At 39.9% G+C, this 21,414-nt stretch overlaps 1 protein-coding gene across 1 annotated transcript in view; it reads left to right on the forward strand.

Annotated features, from left to right (window-relative positions):
- The window catches only part of LOC141738205 (sodium channel protein type 5 subunit alpha-like), a 40,366-nt gene that overhangs the window by 5,164 nt on the left and 13,788 nt on the right, over positions 1 to 21,414 (forward strand). Inside the window, exons 4-19 of the mRNA XM_074573396.1 lie at positions 418 to 536; positions 2,135 to 2,242; positions 4,353 to 4,481; positions 5,246 to 5,337; positions 6,198 to 6,419; positions 8,810 to 8,867; positions 9,521 to 9,662; positions 10,645 to 10,842; positions 11,799 to 11,981; positions 12,530 to 12,935; positions 13,670 to 13,792; positions 15,975 to 16,213; positions 16,562 to 16,762; positions 17,566 to 17,919; positions 19,604 to 20,041; positions 20,956 to 21,102. Coding sequence (XP_074429497.1) covers positions 418 to 536; positions 2,135 to 2,242; positions 4,353 to 4,481; positions 5,246 to 5,337; positions 6,198 to 6,419; positions 8,810 to 8,867; positions 9,521 to 9,662; positions 10,645 to 10,842; positions 11,799 to 11,981; positions 12,530 to 12,935; positions 13,670 to 13,792; positions 15,975 to 16,213; positions 16,562 to 16,762; positions 17,566 to 17,919; positions 19,604 to 20,041; positions 20,956 to 21,102 — 3,159 coding nt within the window. The remainder of the gene's footprint in view (positions 1 to 417; positions 537 to 2,134; positions 2,243 to 4,352; positions 4,482 to 5,245; positions 5,338 to 6,197; positions 6,420 to 8,809; positions 8,868 to 9,520; positions 9,663 to 10,644; positions 10,843 to 11,798; positions 11,982 to 12,529; positions 12,936 to 13,669; positions 13,793 to 15,974; positions 16,214 to 16,561; positions 16,763 to 17,565; positions 17,920 to 19,603; positions 20,042 to 20,955; positions 21,103 to 21,414) is intronic.

The raw sequence follows: 21,414 nt of genomic DNA on the forward strand, positions 1-21,414 counted from the left end.
CTTATTGCTTGACAAATCGTTAATACTTTGAACTAATATCTATGGTCTTAGAGCTAGGGGATCACTATCAACAATAGCAAATAACGATAAAGGCTGCGATTCTTTCTTCCACCTCTATGTATCTTGACTCAATGAGAGGTCCAATTTATTTTAAGAGAATAGTCATAAGCAAGATTAATTCTGTGCAAAACTCTCGGCAAGCCTTAAGGTTCAAAAAGAAAGTTCATGCTGAGGTTTTGGGGTTTTTTTTGCAGCTTGATAGTCACTGTGTATCAACTCTTTCATCAGTTTATGAGAAAAGGAGAGTAAAGTATTAAAAAGAGTCTTCCCATTTATATAAATAGACTAAAGTACAAAAATATGTTCTCTGGTCCCTTTCCTGAAACTTTTACTTCATGTTTCTTTATTTCTTTAAAGATTTTCATAGTGCTAAACAAAAAGAAAACAATCTTCAGATTTTCTGCTACACGTGCCTTATGGATCCTCAGTCCTTTCCATCCAATCCGAAGAACAGCAATTAAAATTTTAGTACATTCATATCCTTTTGTTGGCTTCATCTGCTCTCTTTCATTATAAAAATCTACATAATTCTGTGCTTTTATATCTTAGAGCATCGAATGAATCTAGCCTTTTCTTTGCTCCAGCTTACTTCTGTTTATGAATTACCTTAGAAATTATTGTTGTCTTGTGCTACTTAGAAATAGTTTTGAGAGGACTGGGCGTATTGAAGCCTGATCTTCTACAGATTTGTGTTTTGAGAATGATCTCGTGTCAATTACCTGATGCTTTAAATATTTCATGCTGAAGCCTTTCTCAGTGATGTTGTGGTCTAATAAGGTCTCTGTCCTCTTCTGTTTACCCCAACTGTAGGAATTAAATCCAACCTATGTGCCAAATCTGATCAACCATTGGCCAATTTTAAGAAAAAAAAGGCCGAGATAGGCAGGCACACATATGAAACTACATACAAAGAAAAATTATGCAAACTTAGTTTCATTAGGAAATCCCATTAAAAATATATACCTTTAGTAAAAGAAAGAGAAAATTTTCAGGGATGCAGTTGCAGGGAGTGCCTTTGGAATATAGGGGTAATTTAGATCTCACCTTATACATCAAACTTAGAGGGTGGGAGTCACTGAAGTTTTGCTCCAGTTTGGCAATGGGGAATGAGACCAGAGGAATAAAGCTGTTGCTCGGGGCTGAATCAGGCCCAGCGCAGAGTCTGCGGTGTCCCTGTGTGTATTTTAGGTTTCCAGCCCTCTCCTGGCTGCATGGTGCTGAGTTAGCTGCAATGGGTCCGAAGCTGCCGTTGTAGCAGGGTACAGACATCCCTGGAGGAGCGAAGCCTCTCATCTGAGGCTTTCCCTGGGCAGAAAGTTGGCTGATACTGACATTTGAACTCTAGTGGTCCGGCTCCTGGGTTTGTGACAGTAATACCATGCCTAGAGCTAAGGCCAGGAGATTATTTTTTTTTTTTGTGGGGATGGAGAGGATGGGTGATGGGAAGGCTGGATGTCTTTCCCATGTGCATTTACCTCCTGGATTGCCAAAATGTGTGGTATTACACAAGGCATAAGATTCACCTCCAGAGCCAAGTGCTTAAGCTTAGGTGTCTACATATAAGCCAGATGCCCAAGCTCCCGTTCACACCCTGTCACCAGAAGGCCCCAGAGAGCAGCTAGGCAGCCCCAAAAGTTGACTAAACATGGTTATCTAGTGTCCTTTCCAAGTATCCTGGCAGACTTCATACTGACCTTTAGGAAGAGCGCAGGTCTGCCAATTTAGAGTACGATTTGGGCTCCACCTGTGTGACCTCGGGCAAGTTTTTAACTTATGCTTGTAAAATGAAACTGAAAATCATCCATCCTCCCACGCTTTGAGTGATTGAGGATCCTTTTACTGAATTTGCAATGCTTAGAGCAGCAGATCTCTACCCCATAGAGAAGTCCAGATGGCATGAATAAGAACGGTAGAGTGTTGACCTCTAGTATGACTCAAAATCAGCAGATACATGTGCATGCTGTTCCTACATGTGCTTTGAACTCAAACCCAGATACTACGTCTATGACTGATAGAATATCTAGTTACATTTCTGAAACAATGTCATATTCTTGCCTTCACTCCCATGATTTACATTATTCACTTTGTTTATCATGTGCACTATTTTAACTAATTGTGTATTCATGGCTCTGACTGAGTCCTCTAAGACTTCTCCATCTCCTTCATGGAGCAAGTATGTTGAGTAAGTATCTGTGGGTATGTATATTTTTTAATTCTGTAGTTATATTGAATTATTGATACTTGTCTTGCAGCCTTCACTCAAGGTAGAATCATAGAACGGTTTGGATTGGAAGGGACCTTTAAAGAGGTCCATGTCTTTCCTGTGCTGAGGACTCCAGAGCTGGATGCAGTACTCCAGGTGGGGTCTCACCAGAGCGGAGCAGAGGGGCAGAATCCCCTCCCTCGACCTGCTGGCCACGCTGCTGGCGATGTAGCCCAGGATGTGGTTGGTTTTCTGGACTGCAAGTGCTCATTGTCCAGCTTTTCATCCACCAACACCCCCAAGTCCTTCTCGGCAGGGCTTCTCTCAATCCCTTCATCCCCCAGCCTGTGTTGATACTGGGGGTTTGCCCCAATCCAGGTGCAGGACCTTGGACTTGGCCTTGTTGAACTTCATGAGGTTCATAAGGACCCACTTCTCGAGCCTGTCCAGGTCCCTCTGGATGGCATCCCATCCCTCAGGCGTGTCAACTGCACCACTCAGCTTGCTGTAGGCTGCAAACTTGCTGAGGGTGCACCTGATCCCATTGTCTATGTCACTGATGAAGATATTAAGCAATACTCATCCCAGTACGGACCCCTGAGGGATACCACTTGTAGTTTGTAGGAGATTTAGAAGAAAAGTTGCTTGTGTTAGGACTTTGCCATTTTTTTTTGCTTTGAGGGAGTGTTTTTTGTCTTAAAAACTCAATAACTACAATAATTGTGGAGTTGCAGGAGTGAAGGAGCATAAAGTTCCACCGTTGAACTATCTTCACAGCTTCCTACCGCTCCACTTCGTTATCCCACTTTCTGAAGTTACTCAGTAATTATTTTCTCTTTATCGAGACACATTTCCCATTGCTGCCAATGCTGCTGAAGCACATCAAGAGCAGCTGCCTTTTAAAATTCTTTTTAATAGTGGTGAAATGCTGAGTATTTGCTCTAATAAAAGGTTCTGTCAGAAGCTCCTGGCCTGCAGGACATTGTTAGAAAGCAAAGCTCTTATCTTCAGCACCACCAGCACTTACAACATTAGATCACGATAAATCCATGCATTTGCAGTCACACCTAAACTGGATAATCCCATGTTTTTATTTCCTTTAAGAATCTTTCCGCTCTCACTTTTTCAGTTTGGCATAAAAACCTTATGACATAATTCTAACAGCTAGCGCAAAGGAAAAGATTCCAAAATACTTTAGTTTTAAAAATAACTCTAAGATTGTTTCACACTTACATCATGACACCAAAACAGCTGGGAATGGCAAATCCTCGTGCAAGCCTGAACAAGATTCTGCCCACTATTAATATACGTATCTCCAGAAGATGCTGAGATACTTCTCTACCTATGAGAGCATTGAAGGTTAGATAGGAGTTGTATCTGCTGCTGGCATCAAAACTGCTGCTCAGCTGCGTTTCAATGATAATTTCAGAATACTTCTTTCGAAATGAAAAGGGAAGCACTACATCCATATAATTTCTTAGTGCATTTGCTGACTACCAAATGAAGGCCTTTGAATTCCACAGGGAGGTCGCTTGCTTGTTGAAATGATAAGTGCACTCAGTAAGTCCAGAAGAGCTTTTACTGCTAATTTTCCATTAATAAGAATAATTGCCATCTTAAATTGAAAACCCTCTACTCTTGCATTTCTCTAAGTGTTTTAAACATTCTGCACAGAAATGGATGCTGCGTGCCCGAAGTAAATAATACGCAGCATGCCCCATGTTCACTTGGCCACTTGAAACCAGAGAAAGATACACATTTTGATCTTTATTTTAGCAAGTAGCTGGGAGTAGTGTGTTTCTCAGATTATGGGGACTCGCAGGGAAGAGTTTGAAAAAGACCGCTGAATGCCAAAAAAGCATGGCAGGCGTGCATGTTAATAGCCAAGCCCAGATTGTGGTCAACTACTGTCTTAAACTACGAATGAGTCAGATACTGATAGAATACACTGAAGTCACCAGCGGACTTTCCATTACTTCTGTGCAGCCTTGGCTTGGTTTTTGGCCCAGACGGTGCATAGTCTAACTGTGTCTCTGCTGTTAATTGCTAATATTGCTGGTTTCCTTTGGCACTTTTCTCCCTTCCTTAGATATACTTTCACTGGCATTTACACATTTGAATCATTGATAAAAATATTGGCAAGAGGATTCTGTCTAAACGAATTCACCTTCCTTCGAGATCCCTGGAACTGGTTGGATTTCAGCGTTATTGTTATGGCGTAAGTGGGAACATGTGAAATATGGATGACCTGCACTCGCGCTCTGTATTTGAAGTTCTTGGTGCAAAAGGCTGTACAAAAAACCCCCCTGTGTGTCCTAACTGCATCTGAAACTATCTAGGACATTGACTCTTCCCCTTGTTTTATCGCTCACTGTATAACAACCCGGTATGAGTCTTTCAAGAAGGGAATGGAGCTGTGCAGAGCAAGATCCACTCTGTGGTGTGTAGGTGAACGGAGGCATTTCGGTCAGTGATAAATAATGGCTGGGCTGTCAAATACAGACATATTGATCCTGTGAATGAAAGTGTAAGTTTGAAAATAGACACCTGTATAGAAACCAGGACAGTGGATTAAATTATCCTATCTCCAAAAATCATAGTTTGAGCTTCAGTTTGCAGTAATTAGAAAGCTTTTATATTGGTTCGGTGCAGCTACAGAAGGGAGATCAAACCAGTTCAGCCAACGTTTCAGCCTGAAGTTATTAATTTTGAGTGCTAACTTTGTTTGTATTTTAAATGCATGATATTTTAAGATGCTGACACAAAAGCAGCTGTGCGCAAGCCGAGAGCTGCCTCATAAGGAAATTTGAATAATCGAGAAATGGGTTTCTATTTTATAAATCTTCAGACAAAGCCTTGATAGGTAGTTTATTGATACTTAAAATACGCTCCAAAGGAATGACAGTTAAGAATGACCACTGTAAAATAATTGCCCTGTTTACTCCATTCAACCACTTGACGTGTCTCATCCTGAGTTTACAGGTACGTGGGAGCATTTAGTAACTTGGGGAGCGTCTCAGTCCTTCGGACCTTCAGAGTTCTGAGAGCTTTGAAAACCATTTCAGTAGTCCCAGGTGAGAAATTCCATTTGCTGAATATTTTCGCTACTTACAACTGATTCTTTGCTCCAAACAAAATGTGGGCTTTAGCCTTTTCTTTTTTTTTTTTCTTTTTTTTTTTCCCACCCGTTTTTCTGTATCTTCCATTGATTGCAGACTCAGCTGAATTTGTGGACAGAAATAGTGTCTTGGTTCACTTGGCCCAACCAGAATAAATCATGTGTTAGAAACAATTTTGTATTTAATTTATTTTCATTATGCTTTTAAAGATTTTGTTAACACTTTACGGTGTCAGTTTTATAGAATGATCTTCTAGCTGGTCTATGTGTTATGGTTCAACACCTCTGGTGACTGAGCAGAGTTTACTATTAATGATCTTACATCAGCCCTAGGAAAATAGTTTCCTTTTCACTTTTCCCTTAGTTATAAAGCCAGTAGATTCTTTCTCATGATGAAATACAAATTAAGAACCTGTAAATTGCCTCTGTCTTCTCTTTCTGGTCTTTTTGGTGATAGGCATTACTGTTTACAGTCTCTTCACAGACTCCTCGTGTTGGAAATTTTGTTTGAATTATGCAGGTTATTCTTTCTGGATAAGAAAAACTAGAGTCTCTGGTTCCTCATCCTCGCCTAAATATTTTACAGGGATTAAAGGAACATCTGGAAATTGTTGGGTCAATCAAATGAGGAAAAAATATTGTTCTCATATTAATTACTCTCTCAACCAAACTACGTTTGCATTGCAAATACTTTTGCCACCTATTAAGCAGTAATTTTGGTACTTTGGTTGTTATACATTGTTTTAACTCTAATCCAGTATGAGATAGGAATCTCAGTTTTTCATCCTGTTTTTCCTTTGTATATTGTCTTCCTAGGACTCAAGATCATTGTAGGGGCACTTATCCAGTCTGTTAAGAAACTTGCCAATGTGATGATCCTGACCGTTTTCTGCCTGAGTGTTTTTGCCCTCATAGGCCTCCAGCTTTTTAAGGGCAATCTAAGACAAAAGTGTGTCAGGAACTCTACAGAAGTCAATGAAATGCTTCATTTCCTCAACAAAAGATGGGAATCCTATGAATTATTTGTTAATGATACAGGTAATTTTTCTCCTTAATTCTTTTTCAGATGATAGTATAGACACCTATGCGTGCATGTATAACCCCTGCTGTAAATTATAGTGATGTTTTGGTGATTGATATTTTGATGAGTAACTACCTGATAATGGCCTTCAGATTGCCAGAGCAGCTTGCAGGCATCCAGGAATGAACCTCTTCCCTTTATTATAAGAAAAAGCACTCCCAAATTTTCCAGTAACATCCAACTCTGTTTCCCAGAATGATATGACAATAACTGAAACGTGCATTAGCTCATTCTCTGCTCTAATTCCCCAAAGTTCACCTTTTACTACATGCTGAAGAGTCCGTACATCTTCATTTTGCTGCTCAGTGAAGCACTCTTCACTTTGAAACAGACAAATATGTTTAAACGTCAAAGTTGCTTTCTTCTTCACATCATATCTGTCTGATAGAGGTGATATATATTTTATGCCTTATATAAGATATATATAAGATACATGTTTCATGCATATGTCTTGACTGAGGCTGGTGATGGAATGAGCAGAGATCTGAAAGCACACCAAAGCATTCTCAGGGGAGCAGCAACTTTAAGATGCAAACCCGAAAGGAAAAGCCTCAATAGGCATTAAAAAAATATGCTCAAAGAAAGCAATATCTATGCCAGAAATGTGAGGAAAGCTTCATCACTGCAGAAAATCTCCACCAGCGAGTTCAGACACAGCAGCAGTTATATAGGGAGAAAAGCATTCTCCCAGGGGAAATGTTGAAATACATAAAAAATTTACGCAGGATTGTTGTTTGTATGCACCCTGTGTGGGAGACTTGTTCAGACAGGATTTCTTTATAAACTTCATAGTCCAGGGGAAGAAAGCCTTTATACAAAGATTTTTGAGGAAAAACTTTTTGCAATATACTTGTACCTACCAAGAAACCACACATAAGAACAAAGAAATTTACATATACAAAAAATACTAATTTTCTATACTGAAAAAACAGCAAACAAAACCATCTTTTTTTTTTTACTTGCGGGGTTTTTTTTGTTTGTTGTTTGCTTTTTTATAATGCAAAACATTGCAGCTGTATAAAAGCAGTGGCCTAGAGAAAGTAGGGCTCAAAAATGTGAAAATCTGTGCTGCTTCACAAGCTTTGCCTTGTTCACATCCCATGCCATACACAGTGTGCGCAGGGTGATTCGCAGTGATGACAGTAGGAACAGGAGGGACCATACAGGTTGGGTGAAAGCTAGATGACTTTCCTGCAGGATTTATGACTTACAGGACTGTAAGTCTAGTTTTCTATTAAATTGGTTTTTTTGGGTTTGGTTTTTTTTTAATGAGTTGACTTTTTATGGTCCTGAATTTGTGCGAAGTTCCCATCTCCAACACGGGGAACTAGATGTTATTACGATTCTCTGAAGCTCAGTCACTGAATCTTCTTAAAAAGACTTTTTATCAGTTTGCAGGAGCAGAGCTGAATAAAATTTGGGTGGAAAGTAGCCCAGAGAGTGACTCACTCCTTTATGGTGCATTTACATGGTATGGTACAGCTGATATTAAAGATTCCTGCTGGCTCTGAATCTTGCTGGCTTACCTGATGAGCACAGCTGAGGTTTGAGAAGCACCAGGAAGACATGAGACCTCCCTTGCATCTGGGTTAATAAACCCACATCTTAATGGGGCTAATGAGCTATTAGCACCAAAGCTATTACTTTCAGACTGCTGCTAGTTCAGGCATCAGAGAAACTCACGCTAAGAAAAATAGGGGAAGAGGTCAAAAAGGGCACAGCTCCAGCATCCTAATGGAGAAATGTGTATTTCTCAAGTGAGCGGGGTTAGGACCTGCTGTTTGCCTCAGCAGGGCCATGACACCGCATGGTGTATACCCACACGGCCAAGTGTTCTTTCTTCCTCCTCAAAACAGGCCTTTCTTTTTATTGCTCTTTGGAAACAGAACTCATCCATGCTACCCCAAAATGATGTTTGTACGCTGTCCTGGGGAGGGCTAATTGCTACGGGCCAAAAGTGTGCTAGAGTTTGTACTAACGATTACCAAACCAGGGACCGTGCTTGAGCCTGTGCCCTCTGATTCTTGATTTCCTTCATGCAGATGTGGCCAAAGTGGTGGTTTTTAAAAAAAAATTCAGGTTTAAGGACTGCAATTTGTGCATACACATGTGCATGTTTATAAATGAGGACAGGGCATCTTGCAATCTGCTGCAGTCACTGTGAACGTGGGAGACCGGTCTCTTACTCTAGTGCTCGTTTCATATTTGCTACTCAGCAATTTGTGTGTGTGTGTGCACATACATTTACGGGTCACTGATTACTCATCACTGCTTGTATTAAAGGATAGAGGATTCAGGCTAGAAAATGCTTTGGTTTTAATTTCTTTTTCCCCCCACTTTTTTATAGCATACTTTGCTAAGAAAGCGGGCACCTCAGATGTTTTGCTATGTGGTGCTGGGGCTGGGTAAGTGCGCTTACAAATATTTTTTGTTTGGAAGTTTTCTCTGCCTTGGTGCTTCCGTATTTGCCCAGTCACAAGAGATGAAAGCAGAAATTACAGGCTTTCCTTGGATGCAGAAACAAAATACAGTAAAAGCCAGTTAATACTTCCAGAGAATGGAGCGTGAACCTGCAGTTGGCTTATTCAGGTCTCAATTTCTTCGAGCCCTTCCAGAAGTGCTGTCTTTCTCTTCTCCACGGATGTACGAAAAAACTGGAAACATGAAAAATCTCAGATACAGCAAAGGACAGACACCCTCCTCTCTGCGAAGGCTCATGAGTGTTAAACTGGGAAAAAAACCCATGGGTTTTGGAGGACAGGGTTGGGCAAGGAGGGAGATGCAGCTGCTTTGCAGTGAGGGGCAGGGGATGAGGATTGGTGATGAGGGGGTTGTCCTGGGTTGGTGGTCTGCTCCAGCCTGTCTTCTTCCTTCGTTGCTGGGTTGTGGGTGCTACTTTTTCCATCCCACTTTCCAGCCAATACTACCTGGGGTAGAAAATTGATTTGCAACCTGATACAATGCAGAGCTGAACAATAATCATAACTCTCATATAAACTGAAGTTTTCCTTGAAACCTGCATGGTTAAAAGAGCTCCACTTCTTATTATTACTTCTAGGATCTGTCCTCCAGACTATGTATGCTTGAGAGCTGGGCCAAATCCTGATTACGGTTTTACTAGTTTTGACACGTTTGGCTGGGCTTTCCTTTCCCTATTCCGCCTGATGACCCAGGACTACTGGGAGCGTTTGTACCAGCAGGTACCAACTTTGTGCATAATCCAGAGCTGTTCTTCCAGGGAGAGCAATAGCCAAAGCAAAAAATGTGTAGAGAGGACAAGAAACCTCAAGTAAAAGCAATAGCTCAAGTCATCAAGCCCATATTCTCCCTTCTCCCTTCCCGCATGCTGTGACTCCTACAAAAGGGATGCCGAAGTGCTTCCCAGCAATCCCTATTCCTTCCCAGTTCCTATGACCCTGCTGGTTTAGGGACTCTAAAAAAAAGTACTAAAAGGGTCCTTCAAAAAATATAACAATGCCTCCTTAGGTTGTCCTCATGGGGTATATGACCAGCGATTTATAGGCAATGGTATAGGAAGAAGGAGAAAGAGGGGGAACCCCTCACTATGAAAAAGACATCGAGGTGCTGGAGGAAGTCCAGAGAAGGGCAGCGAAGCTGGTGAGGGGTCTGGAGAACAAGTCTGATGAGGAGTGGCTGAGGGAGTTGGGGTTGTTCAGCCTGGAGAAAAGGAGGCTGAGGGGAGACCTTATCGCTGCCTGAAAGGAGGGAGTAGCCAGGTAGAGGTTGGTCTCTCCTCCCAAGTAAAAAGTGATAGGACAAGAGGAAATGGCCTCAAGTTGTACCAGTGGAGGTTTAGATTGGCTATTAGGGAAAATTTGTTCACTGAAAGGGTTGTCAGGCTGCCCAGGGAAGTGGTTGAGTCACCATCCCTGGAGGTATTTAAAAGCCGTGTAGATGTGGCACTTAGGGACATGGTTTAGTGGTAACTTGCCAATGTTGGGTTAGTGGTTGGACTTGATGATCTCCAAGCTCTTTTCCAACCGAAACGATTCTATGATTCTGTGATTCCATAAGGGCCAAGGAAGGTATATATTTCCATTTAAGCCTCCTAAAACATTGTGTCTAGGAAGCTGGGTGCTTTTAAAGATTTACAGAGACACATTGAAAGCCTATTTGGTATTTTATATGGTAATTTTTATCTCTGGGTTGTGTTGTTTACAGACCCTCAGAGCTTCTGGGAAGGTGTATATGCTCTTCTTCATGCTGGTCATCTTTCTGGGCTCATTTTATCTAGTCAACTTGATTCTGGCTGTAGTAACAATGGCATATGAAGACCAGAACAAGGCCACCATTGCTGAAACGGAGGCAAAGGAGAGGAAATTTCGAGAAGCCATGGAATTATTACAGAAGGAGCAGGAGGTATGCAAATTATTTCCTTGCAAGCATTAGTCCCAGTGCTCTGTTGTCAATCACACAAGAAAACGCGTCACTCCTTGTATACGGCTGTATATAGTAGTCACTCATGGGAACAGGAGCAAATGGTAACTTATTGAAAGAAGTGATTCCTAGAGCTACAGGAGCCGTTCCTTGTTCAGCTGTGAATTTTTCCTGTGAAACAATGAATTTTGTTGAGGATAATGAGCATTAAAGGCTCCTGTTACTGTAACAAAAATAGTATTTCAAAATCTGGAAAATGTAAAATTCCATCAGCTAGCAGTTTCCAAAAGCAAATGTAGTTGTTTTTTGAATTTTTTCTTCTATTTTATCATTGTGGACTGCTGAGCAGAGAAATGTACAGTAATTCTGTGGATCAACTGCATTAACACCTGAGCTAAAATGTACTGCAGTTGAAGGAAAAGTCTCTTGGCAATTTAAATGGCTTAGAAGCTTATGGAATAAAATACTCACGTGTTTTGAAAATATCGCCCTAAATTCAGTATGGGAAGGAAAGTCAGCCACAGTATGAATACAGTCCCAAAAATCCCCAATGAAAAGACAGAATTTTAATACTGTTTGAGAATTTATTTGGGGAAAAGGATATATTCTACAGCATTATTTTCAAACTGAGTATTTTTATTGTAAGCGAATCCGCCATATGGAGGAATAGGAGCTATAATGTGATTATTTTGCCCCTGGCAGGTCCAATACATGTGATCATGTAACATACTGCAAATAGCAAATTGTTCAGTGCTCCATATGTTGGTGAAATTCTCTCCTCTCTCTTTTAATGATATCACATATTGACAGATTTTTAATGAGTTTTGTGAAACAGAAATTGTTACGAGGAAATAATATAGAGCACAAAAGTGTTTTCTTGCTGCTTGTATTTGAAGTACCCAGCAAAAATATCATCCATGTTTTTGTTTGAATTTCAGTCATTGGCCATTAAAGGAATTGATATCCTGTCAGATAGCTCCTTTGAAACCTCTTCTTTGTCTACCAAAGAAATCAAAGAAAGAAGCAATAGGAAAAAGAGAAATAAGTCCTTGGGGATAGAAGATAATGAAGAAAAACAACAATTTCCCAAGTCACAGTCCACAGACAGTCAACGAAAGTTGGTAATCTATTGTCTGAATCTGAGATGCTTACAGCTTTTCCAATTTTAATACTAAAATAAATTGCTTGAAAGCACAAACCAAATCCTATTACAAACACCGATCGCTCTTAACTCTTTAAAATAAACAACCTTTTGGGATAAGGAAGAATTATATGTAAAAATTAATTTGAAAAGGAAATGTTATAAACAAAGGATGGAAGGAAAGTTATAATAACAGTTAAAATACATTTTCCATAACATTAGAGAAATAGAAAAAAGTGAATGCCTATCAGAATTTAACTTTTGTGACATCATTCTCTGTTAAAAATTTCTTACTTAAAATATAAATATACAGCTTATCAAAAAATAGCTGCTACAGATGATAGGATTTTATTATCTGCCTTTTAAAATCTAAGCATAATCCTTCCTGAAAAATCTAAATCAAAGAAGAGTTTTGGACTTGCAATGGTTGATAGGAAATGTTATGAAAATCTAAACATTAACTGCTTCCCAAAATTTTCTCTATGATATTGTGCCATTCTCTCTTTATTCCTTTTCCTGGGCTTTTAGTCTTTCCTTGGCCTGGTGTATGGTCCCAACGCAAATCAGGTGAAACGCAGACTCAGCCATGGGAGCGTGTTCAACTTCCAAATACCTGCTTTAGAAGTTGATTCCAGAATGGACTTCGGTGACGGGGAAACCTGCAGTGCTGGGGAACGTGAAATCCTGTGTCGGTCACTGTCGGTCACGCAGATGGGAAGACGCTCCAGCGTGCAAAGTCAAATGAGCCCCAGCTCTCACCCCGCTACCCCGAACTGTGTGCAGAGCAGCACGTGGGCCAATGTGGACAACTGCAACGGGGTGATTTTGGGGACGGGAGGAGGAGGCAGCAGGGTGCACAGTCTAGAGCCAGCATCTTCAGAAGGAGTGATGCTTCCAACGGTGATGGAAGACCCGGGAAAGGGTGATCTAGTAAGTAAAAGATATTATTCTAAGTATATACTTTATATTATGGTTTCTCCATAACTGACAGGTTTTTCTTAAGAGTTTCAGCGAAATGGCAAATAGTGATGTGAAGCATACTGATGTGGGGAGTAAGTTGTCAGTAGAAAGTGGGTTTTAGTACTCGAATGAATTCCCAAAAACTAGAGTTCATTGCTCCATCATTCCTGTTATACAACATGTTTTTCTGCTTTCCACAACTTGTACTAAAATACTTTTGAAGGTTCCTAATGCTGGAATTATAAGTCACCAGAGAGTCTTTTTATCCCGTGCCCTGTCCAGGGAGGTCAATTTGAGCAGTACCTGTATTTTCTTTCTCCTTCACAGCACCTTTAGCATCATGCAGAAGTTTTGACTGAAAGTTCCCCAAACAGGTAGAGATGCTTTTCTACCAATTTATTCCTCATCTCTCTCCTTTTCCATTAGTCTCTGGAATATTTCCTAGGCCTGTTTGCCCTCATACATTTATTTCCAAGGTTTGTACTTGCCCTGTTGCTATTACGTGCTTGCAGGATCCATTTACTGCAGCATTATTACTGAAGAGTAGGACCTTCATTCTCAACATCTATTAACATCTTGTAAAAAGGTACATCTATTTGGTTGCGTGTCATTGTTCCTATTAACTTTCATAGCTACCCATCATCACATCCTATATCATTTTATCCCCCTGGTATCTCCCTAATCATGTTTACTTTTTTAAGCAGCCAGCTGTAAATGATGAGAGCAGCATGACACATTTGCCTCCTCATCTGTCAGTGGAATACTTTAACGAGGCATTTCAGAGACAAAGGGCAGCAAGTGCGGTCAGCATAATTACCAGCGTCTTGGAGGGTAAGTGGTTCCTCATTATGCTTATTTTAATCATAAGGTAATGCTAGCATGGAAGACCAAAATGTCAATACATTTCTTAAAGGTTAACAGAGATTTGTAGGTATGTAGTGAGGAATTTCATCATTAATTTGGCCCTTAAAAAAAAAAGCATTATCACACAGTCTTTATGTACTGGAAAGCATCGTTTGCCTATTGTAAGATCTCATTTGGTAGGACAGACAGTGAAGGGGATGGGAATGAGAGTGGGTAGAAGGAGTTTCTCTAGCATTTGACGTGCAGGACTGGGATGTTGTTTTCTCCTCCTGACCTCGTGACCAGTGATGTGTCACTAGCAGAGACGTAGGCATGCAGGATCCAACATTAAGATTATGCAAGCAGGAACAGTTGTAGCAATTTCTGCATTTGGAATGCTTAACCTCATTATTTCATTCCTTTAGCTTACCTTTCCATGGGAAATTTTGGGGTGTTTTATCACTGGCTGTTATTATGCAGACTGTTAGTTTTCTTGAAATTTCTGAAAAATTTCAGCCCAAATTGTTTAGTCATTTTCTAGACCAGGAGACCAGGATGAGAAAGACTTTTTTCTTTTTTCGTCAGCTCATCTGATCCTTGAAAAACTTTCAAGTCTCTGAAAACCAGATTACTAATAATTGCTACTGTGTTTTTATTTAGCTTTAAGCAAGGTCCAGTTGGCTAATGGATTTGCATAGGATTTCAGCAGGGTCAAAAGTATTTTGGAGGACTCATTAATATTGATGGTGAAGAAAGAAAGACTGTGAGATTTATATTTGACCAACAGGATGTAAGTGACAAAGGCAGAACAGCTTCTATCCCATGTTTACCTATAGAAAATGGAGACGTGTGGCAACTTGCATCAGCTGGGAAATGGTCACCATGACCCTTCCAGTAGAAGTGGCCTAAGGCCAGATTTCAGGCACTGTGATTTGGGTTTGCCTCAGCAACAATCAGAATGTCTGTGGCTGACTTTGGCTCCCTCAAGAGACAGAGACAAAGATGTTGGGTGTGACACAGGCAGTGTCCTAGACATCTACATAAGGATCAGGTCAAAAGATGTGATAGAGAGCAGCCCTGAGGAAAAGGACTTGGGGGTGTTGGTGGATGAAAAGCCGGATATGAGCCAACAGTGTGCGCTTGCAGCCCAGAAGGCCAATTGCATCCTGGGCTGCATCAAAAGAACAGTGGCCAGCAGATCCAGAGAGGTGATTCTCCCCCTCTACTCTGCTCTGGTGAGACCACACCTGGAGTACTGTGTCCAGCTCTGGAGTCCTCAGCACAAGAAGGATGTGGATCTGTTGGAGAAGGTCCAGAGGAGGGCCACAAAGGTGATCCAAGGGCTGGAGCACCTCTGCTATGAGGACAGGCTGAGAGAGTTGGGGTTTTTCAGCCTGGAGAAGAGAAGGCTCTGGGGAGACCTTATAGCCCCTTCCAGTACCTGAAGGGGGCTACAGGAAAGCTGGGGAGGGGCTGTTTGCAAGGGCATGTAGCGATAGGACGAGGGGCAATGGTTTTAAACTAGAGCAGGGTAGGTTTAGGTTAGACATTAGGAAGAAGTTCTTTACAATGAGGGTGGTGAGACACTGGAGCAAGTTGCCCAGAGAGGTGGTGGAGGCCCCATCCCTGGAGACATTCAAGGCCAGGCTTGATGGTGCTCTGAGCAACCTGATCTAGTTAAAGATGTCCCTGCTCGCTGCAGGGGGCTTGGACTAGATGACCTTTAAAGGCCCTTCCAACCTAACACATTCGATGATTCTATGAAAAGTGTCTCGGCCTCTGTATCGACTACAAAGAGCCTCTAAGGCAAGAGGCTCCGGCCTGGCCTCTGCATCGTAAACATCCACATTTAGTCAGATGATCGTCGTACAAGTCTGAGTCTAAGACAAATAAAACCCAGTCCAAAGGCTTTTGAAGTAAGTTCACATGAATGAATTTTGAATCCAATTGTTACTGAATTTTATCTTCATGGATTTTAGCTGATGCAGAGACCATATAAATGGTAGTAAGAGACCATATAAATGGTAGTAAGTGCAGGGAAGCTTTGGGGGTCTGTGTGACTTGAGGTTTCCTTTTTCTTCTCTGGTCTTTTGAGTACTTGGAGTTATTATTTCACGGTCTTGCTCAGTGATAACTATTTAATTATAGTGGGGTTTTCTTTTGTATTCAGAACTTGAAGAATCCCAGCGGAGATGCCCGCCGTGCCTGAACGATTTTGCTTTAAAGTATCTAATTTGGGACTGTTGTCCGCTTTGGCTGAGAATCAAGAAAAAAGTGGCTGCTTTCATAAAGGATCCTTTTATTGATCTCACCATCACTGTTTGCATTGTGATGAACACTTTGTTCATGGCGCTGGAGCACAATAATATGTCAGATAATTTTAAATCGATGCTTAATGTAGGCAACTTGGTAAGCAAATTCTCAACTACATGATATTTTATACCAAGGTTTGATTGATGGGTGTTTTCACTAGAGACATACAGAGTAACTTTAAAAATTAAAGTTTAGCAAACTCTGCATTTATAAATTCTACTTTTCTAATACAGACAATTCCCAGATTTTACTGATGCATTTCTAACACACCCCTGAGAACGCAGAAAACAATCCTCCCATTTTAACAACAAGTGCATTAGAAGTTCATAAAAATGGATTTTGTTGACCTGTCCGTGAATGTTACTGTATTTGTGAGAACATGATCTAAAGATAAAATAAATTCATGGCAGCTTTTAGGCTGATGTTACTGTTTCTTTGTCACAGGTTTTTACAGGAATCTTCACTGCAGAAATGATCTTAAAAATCATTGCTCTAGATCCCTATTATTATTTTCAGCAGCACTGGAATATTTTTGACAGTATAATTGTCACACTGAGTTTAGTTGAACTGAGTTTACCCAAACACAAAAGCAAGAAAGAGAGGAGAAAAGGAGGAACCCTGTCAGTTTTACGATCCTTCAGACTGGTAACGCCTCACGCTTACTCAATTGTATAAAACATTTTGTTGTGAATATAATAGAGGATACTTCTGTTGTCTGCAGTTAGGATGCAAGAAATTATTATTTTTTTTTAATTTTTTTTTTCTCCTTTCAGCACTACGAACAAGAAACACAGTCTTAAGCTCCCTGTGATGTTAGGGTTTAATGACATATACATTTCTTTTGAACATACTAAGAAATATTCAGAGGAAAAAATATTCCAGAGTAGACATGTTATAAAACTGATGTCAAAAATAAAAAACTGGCACATGAAACTTAGGAAAAAAAAAAAAAAGTGTCAGACTACAAATACAGAAAAAAAGAGTGCTTAAAAATAGAGGTGAAATGATCTTAAGGTATTCATATCATACACTGTCGACTGATTTTGATTGTGCAATGAAAAGATAGACTCCTTTTATAGTAATACAGCAGCTGGTCTCTCAACTTTGGTCCTTTGTGTTATGTGCAAGTTGGGCACCATCATCTACATCACGTGCATTGTATGGATTGTGGGCCAAACCCTTACCAAGGACTCAAGTTAGTTTGGTCCTTTACAGGGCAGTTAGTTTATGTTTGCAGTGTTGCCAGTTAAAAAAAAAACAACAAAAAAACAAAACACACCAAAACAAACTATAATACTTTTAAAAACCTATTACTGCCACACTACCACAAATACTACATTGCTGGAATAGTTGACAATATCTGTAAAATAGTTTTTGTGGTCTTTGAATGGTGCAAAGATGGGTTGTCTCTACCGATGTCTAACGCTATGTTTTATGTTTCTACACAGCTGAGGGTCTTCAAACTGGCAAAGTCCTGGCCAACTTTAAACACTCTAATTAAAATCATTGGTAACTCCCTGGGAGCACTGAGTAATCTGACCCTCGTCCTGGCAATCATCGTTTTCATTTTCGCTATAGTAGGGGTGCAACTTTTTGGGAGAAGCTATGGGGAAAACAGATATAAAATACACAAAAGTGGCGAGCCACGCTGGCACATGATGGACTTTTTCCACTCATTCCTCATCATTTTCCGAATTCTGTGTGGCGAATGGATTGAGACCATGTGGGACTGCATGGTGGTCGCTGAACAACCACTGTGCCTTCTTGTTTTTCTGCTAGTCCTTGTGATAGGAAATTTAGTGGTGAGTTTTCCAATATTTTCTTCTCTTTATCCTGTAAATGGTAGTATCTACTTAATTGCCAATTTGTCAAAAAAGGTAGTTTCCCAAAACACAGGTGAATTACCTGTGTGTGTTAGAATCTGCAAAAGCCTCTTTTTGCCTTTCACCTTTAAGCCACTGCCTGTATTCTCCCAGTTTGTGTGCTTTGTATACAGCATCACTTGACCTTTTCATGTGGCAATGTGATGAGGAATATCTTTGCAGTAAATATAATATAGGCAACTAAATGTCTTCATGTCTCGGGATTTGGATGTAAATAATCAGTAAGGCTTGTGGCTTATGTGCTTGAATTAATGGAGCTGAGTATTTAAGTCCCTTAGTAAATAATTTATTATTATTATTATTTTTTAAGATCTAGTGCAAGTATTGAATTCTTTACCAGCAAATGGCAGAATCTACACTCCTACCACTGAAATCAGGATTTTCTTTGATCATCTCTAAGTACATTTACCCACAAAAGCTAGATCCTGCTATGGCATACCCTATACAGCCTCGCAAACTTGTGCTGGGATGTAAAGAGGCAGACTGCCCTGCTGCCCCTGTTCTGTCCTTTTTTAACGTCCAAATCATAAAAATATCTTTTGAATAGCTTGGTTTCTCATGTTGTTCTCAGTATCACTCCTATACTTCCCTTAATTTAAGAAACCTGTGAAAAGAATTAAGTTTAGGCAGCCATTTATGGGAAATATCTGTTCTGTGGCTGAATCCCAAATCCCTGGGTCCCACCTGCTCTACACCGCAATGATTGATTTCAGTGATGCAATGTTGTGAGTGATATTCATATCACATAATGTTAACTGTCAAACAATTAAGTGCTTAGCCTATGCTCCTTGTTTAGGCTTTCTTATTATCAAAGGAAACAGAGAGGTATCAGAGAGTGGGATTTATTCCAGCCCAAGGTCAATAACTAAGACAGATGGGATGAATTGGTCTCTGGAGGGCTAATGTTCTCCACTGACTGGGGTCCCTGGATGATTCAGGGGTGCTACCTGCCCAGTTCTAACATGGTAAAAATTAAGATACACAGATCCCATCCCAAACTGAAACATTAGGAAAAAAATTAAATTCTCCCATTCCCTTAAAAATAAAAATTTGGAGTTTATAAATTCTTCTATTTAAATGTACTCAAAAGCAGGGAGGAAACCTCACTTTGAGCTTCTCTTGATTTTAATTTCTGTGATCGTCTTGCAGTTTTGATGGAATTGCTGGGTTTGAATCTGACCTCTCACAGGATTTTGGAAGTAGCTCCACAGAAGCCTGATTTAACTCTAATTTGAAGGAGGAAGAGGTGTTATTAAACCAACTCGCCATGACCATAGTATTTGTTACTACTATAACCTTTGAAAAGTTGTTTTAGATAAATAATGCATTTTGCATGCACAGATCTCTTTTAGCTACTATTTTAAATAACTTTTTTCGGGCAACAGGGTCATGGGAACATTGGACTTTCTGAGAGAGAAGTCTAATCCATCAAATATAATGTGATCAGCCATAGTCATTTCATTATTACCTTGTTTTGACTTGCTCAGTGAGACTAAACTTTGATTCTAACGCACTAAACTGTGTTAGAATCGAAGTTACAATTTAGATTTCTGAAAGCTACTTTACTGACTATTAATTTTATTATTATTTCAATGACTTTCAGGTTCTCAACCTTTTCATTGCACTGCTGCTGAATTCCTTCAGTACCGACTGTCTCCAGACAGCAGAGGATGATGGAGAGATGAACAACCTCCGGATTGCCTTCGCTCGGATTCACAAGGGATTTCACTTTGTGAAGAGTGTTACGTGGGATACCTGCTGTGGAAAGCTCAGGCATGTAAAGAAAGCACACAGGAAGAAAATCAAATTGACTGCACAGAACCCACTTGGGTTCAAACATGAAGAAATTAAAAGTTGTAAAGAAAATTACAGTAATGAATGGACTGAGAAAAATGGGGACAAATGCTCAGGTCTTGAAGATTTTATTACCAATCCCAATGTATTTGTTTGTGTCCCTATTGCTGAGGAAGAGAATACAAGTGAGGGTTTTGAAGATGAAGATAAGCTGAGTACTTTTACAGACATAGAATGCAGCAAACAGGTAATAAATTTCTTTATTTGTGTTGGAACAGTAGAGCGCATATACGTATGGATGGACGCATGTATGGTAGAAGACCATAGCAGAACAGGGTGGCATAAGTTGATCCATTTCCAGAGAGTTACCAAATTCTGAACTAGAACCAAAAGTACGAATGTTTAGAGTGAGTGCAAGTTATCACTTGGAGCCTTTTAAAAGTTGAGGGTCTTTCGTGGTCTTAAAAGAAAGACCATAAATTGTTGGCTTTGCTGCAGGAATTCCTGGCTGACACGTTGTGTTACACACAGGTAATTATATAGCCCATAGATAATTGTGGCAGTCTTTTGCGAACCTGGAATTTTTATGTAAAAATTTATGTAAACAATGCCATTTTGCGTTACTTACATGACAGATCAGAAATGTATGTTCTGCATAAAGAAGTTTATCATGAACTCATAACATAAATGTATTGCTCTGGTCCATTCTTCATCATCTGTCCTTGCTGTGTATTGTAATTATTAGAATGTACAAGTATTAAGCATGAAGTGGCTCTATTAAGGTCACCTTTCTTATGTGATAACATATATTGTCCTGTTTCTTTCTTTTCTTTGAATTTTTCAGTTCTGTTTCAACCACAGAAGACTCCCTTTCTAGCCTCAAGGCTTCCCACCTTCAGTTTCCATCTTAATCCCTACGCAAAAATTCTCACTTACCTTTTGACTAGTTCACTAAGATACTAGTTCCTTAGTTTGTTGAACGTTCATTGGGAAATTTTTCCCTTTTGTAAAATCAGAGACTCAAAATGATCGAATCTTATGATTTTTGTCTGGAGAGCCTGCCTTTAAATGAAATGCATATCTTCTCTTTCTTTCCCTTCCAACTCGTCCACCCTCCAAAAAGCAAAAAGAAACCCCCTCTAACCCACAGATTATTTTCAGGATGAAAATCACCTGAGGCAAAGGGGAGAAAGAGGGAAAAATTCGGGAAGCTGGAGTAAAGGATCGGGATTTTCCTCTGAAGAATTCAGTGTACTTTACCTAGGAAAGGATAGGAAGGCTGAACCGTCATCACCAGAACAAAAGGAGGTAATAATTTTTTTTCTATGGTATTGACTTTCCAATATGGGTCAAGGTTGGGTATGTTTCTGTTCAAGGATTTTCTGGAGCTTGCAGTAGCCAGTCTGTCCGGTTAATGACAGAGACGGAATTCTGTGAATAAAATTGAAGCTGTGCTAGGTTTCTATGTATTGATTTTTTTTAAAAAAAGGATATGTATAGGAAAGAGAGTGTTTAGAAATGGAAAAAATAAAAAAAAAAGTTGATTCAAATAGATAATTTGTAAAATTCTCTCTGCTATTTTCCATTTATTGATATTTGAGTCCAAAAAAAGGAGAGAAG

The sequence above is a fragment of the Larus michahellis genome, chromosome 2 (genome assembly GCF_964199755.1).
Source record: "Larus michahellis chromosome 2, bLarMic1.1, whole genome shotgun sequence".
Taxonomy (NCBI): domain Eukaryota; kingdom Metazoa; phylum Chordata; class Aves; order Charadriiformes; family Laridae; genus Larus; species Larus michahellis.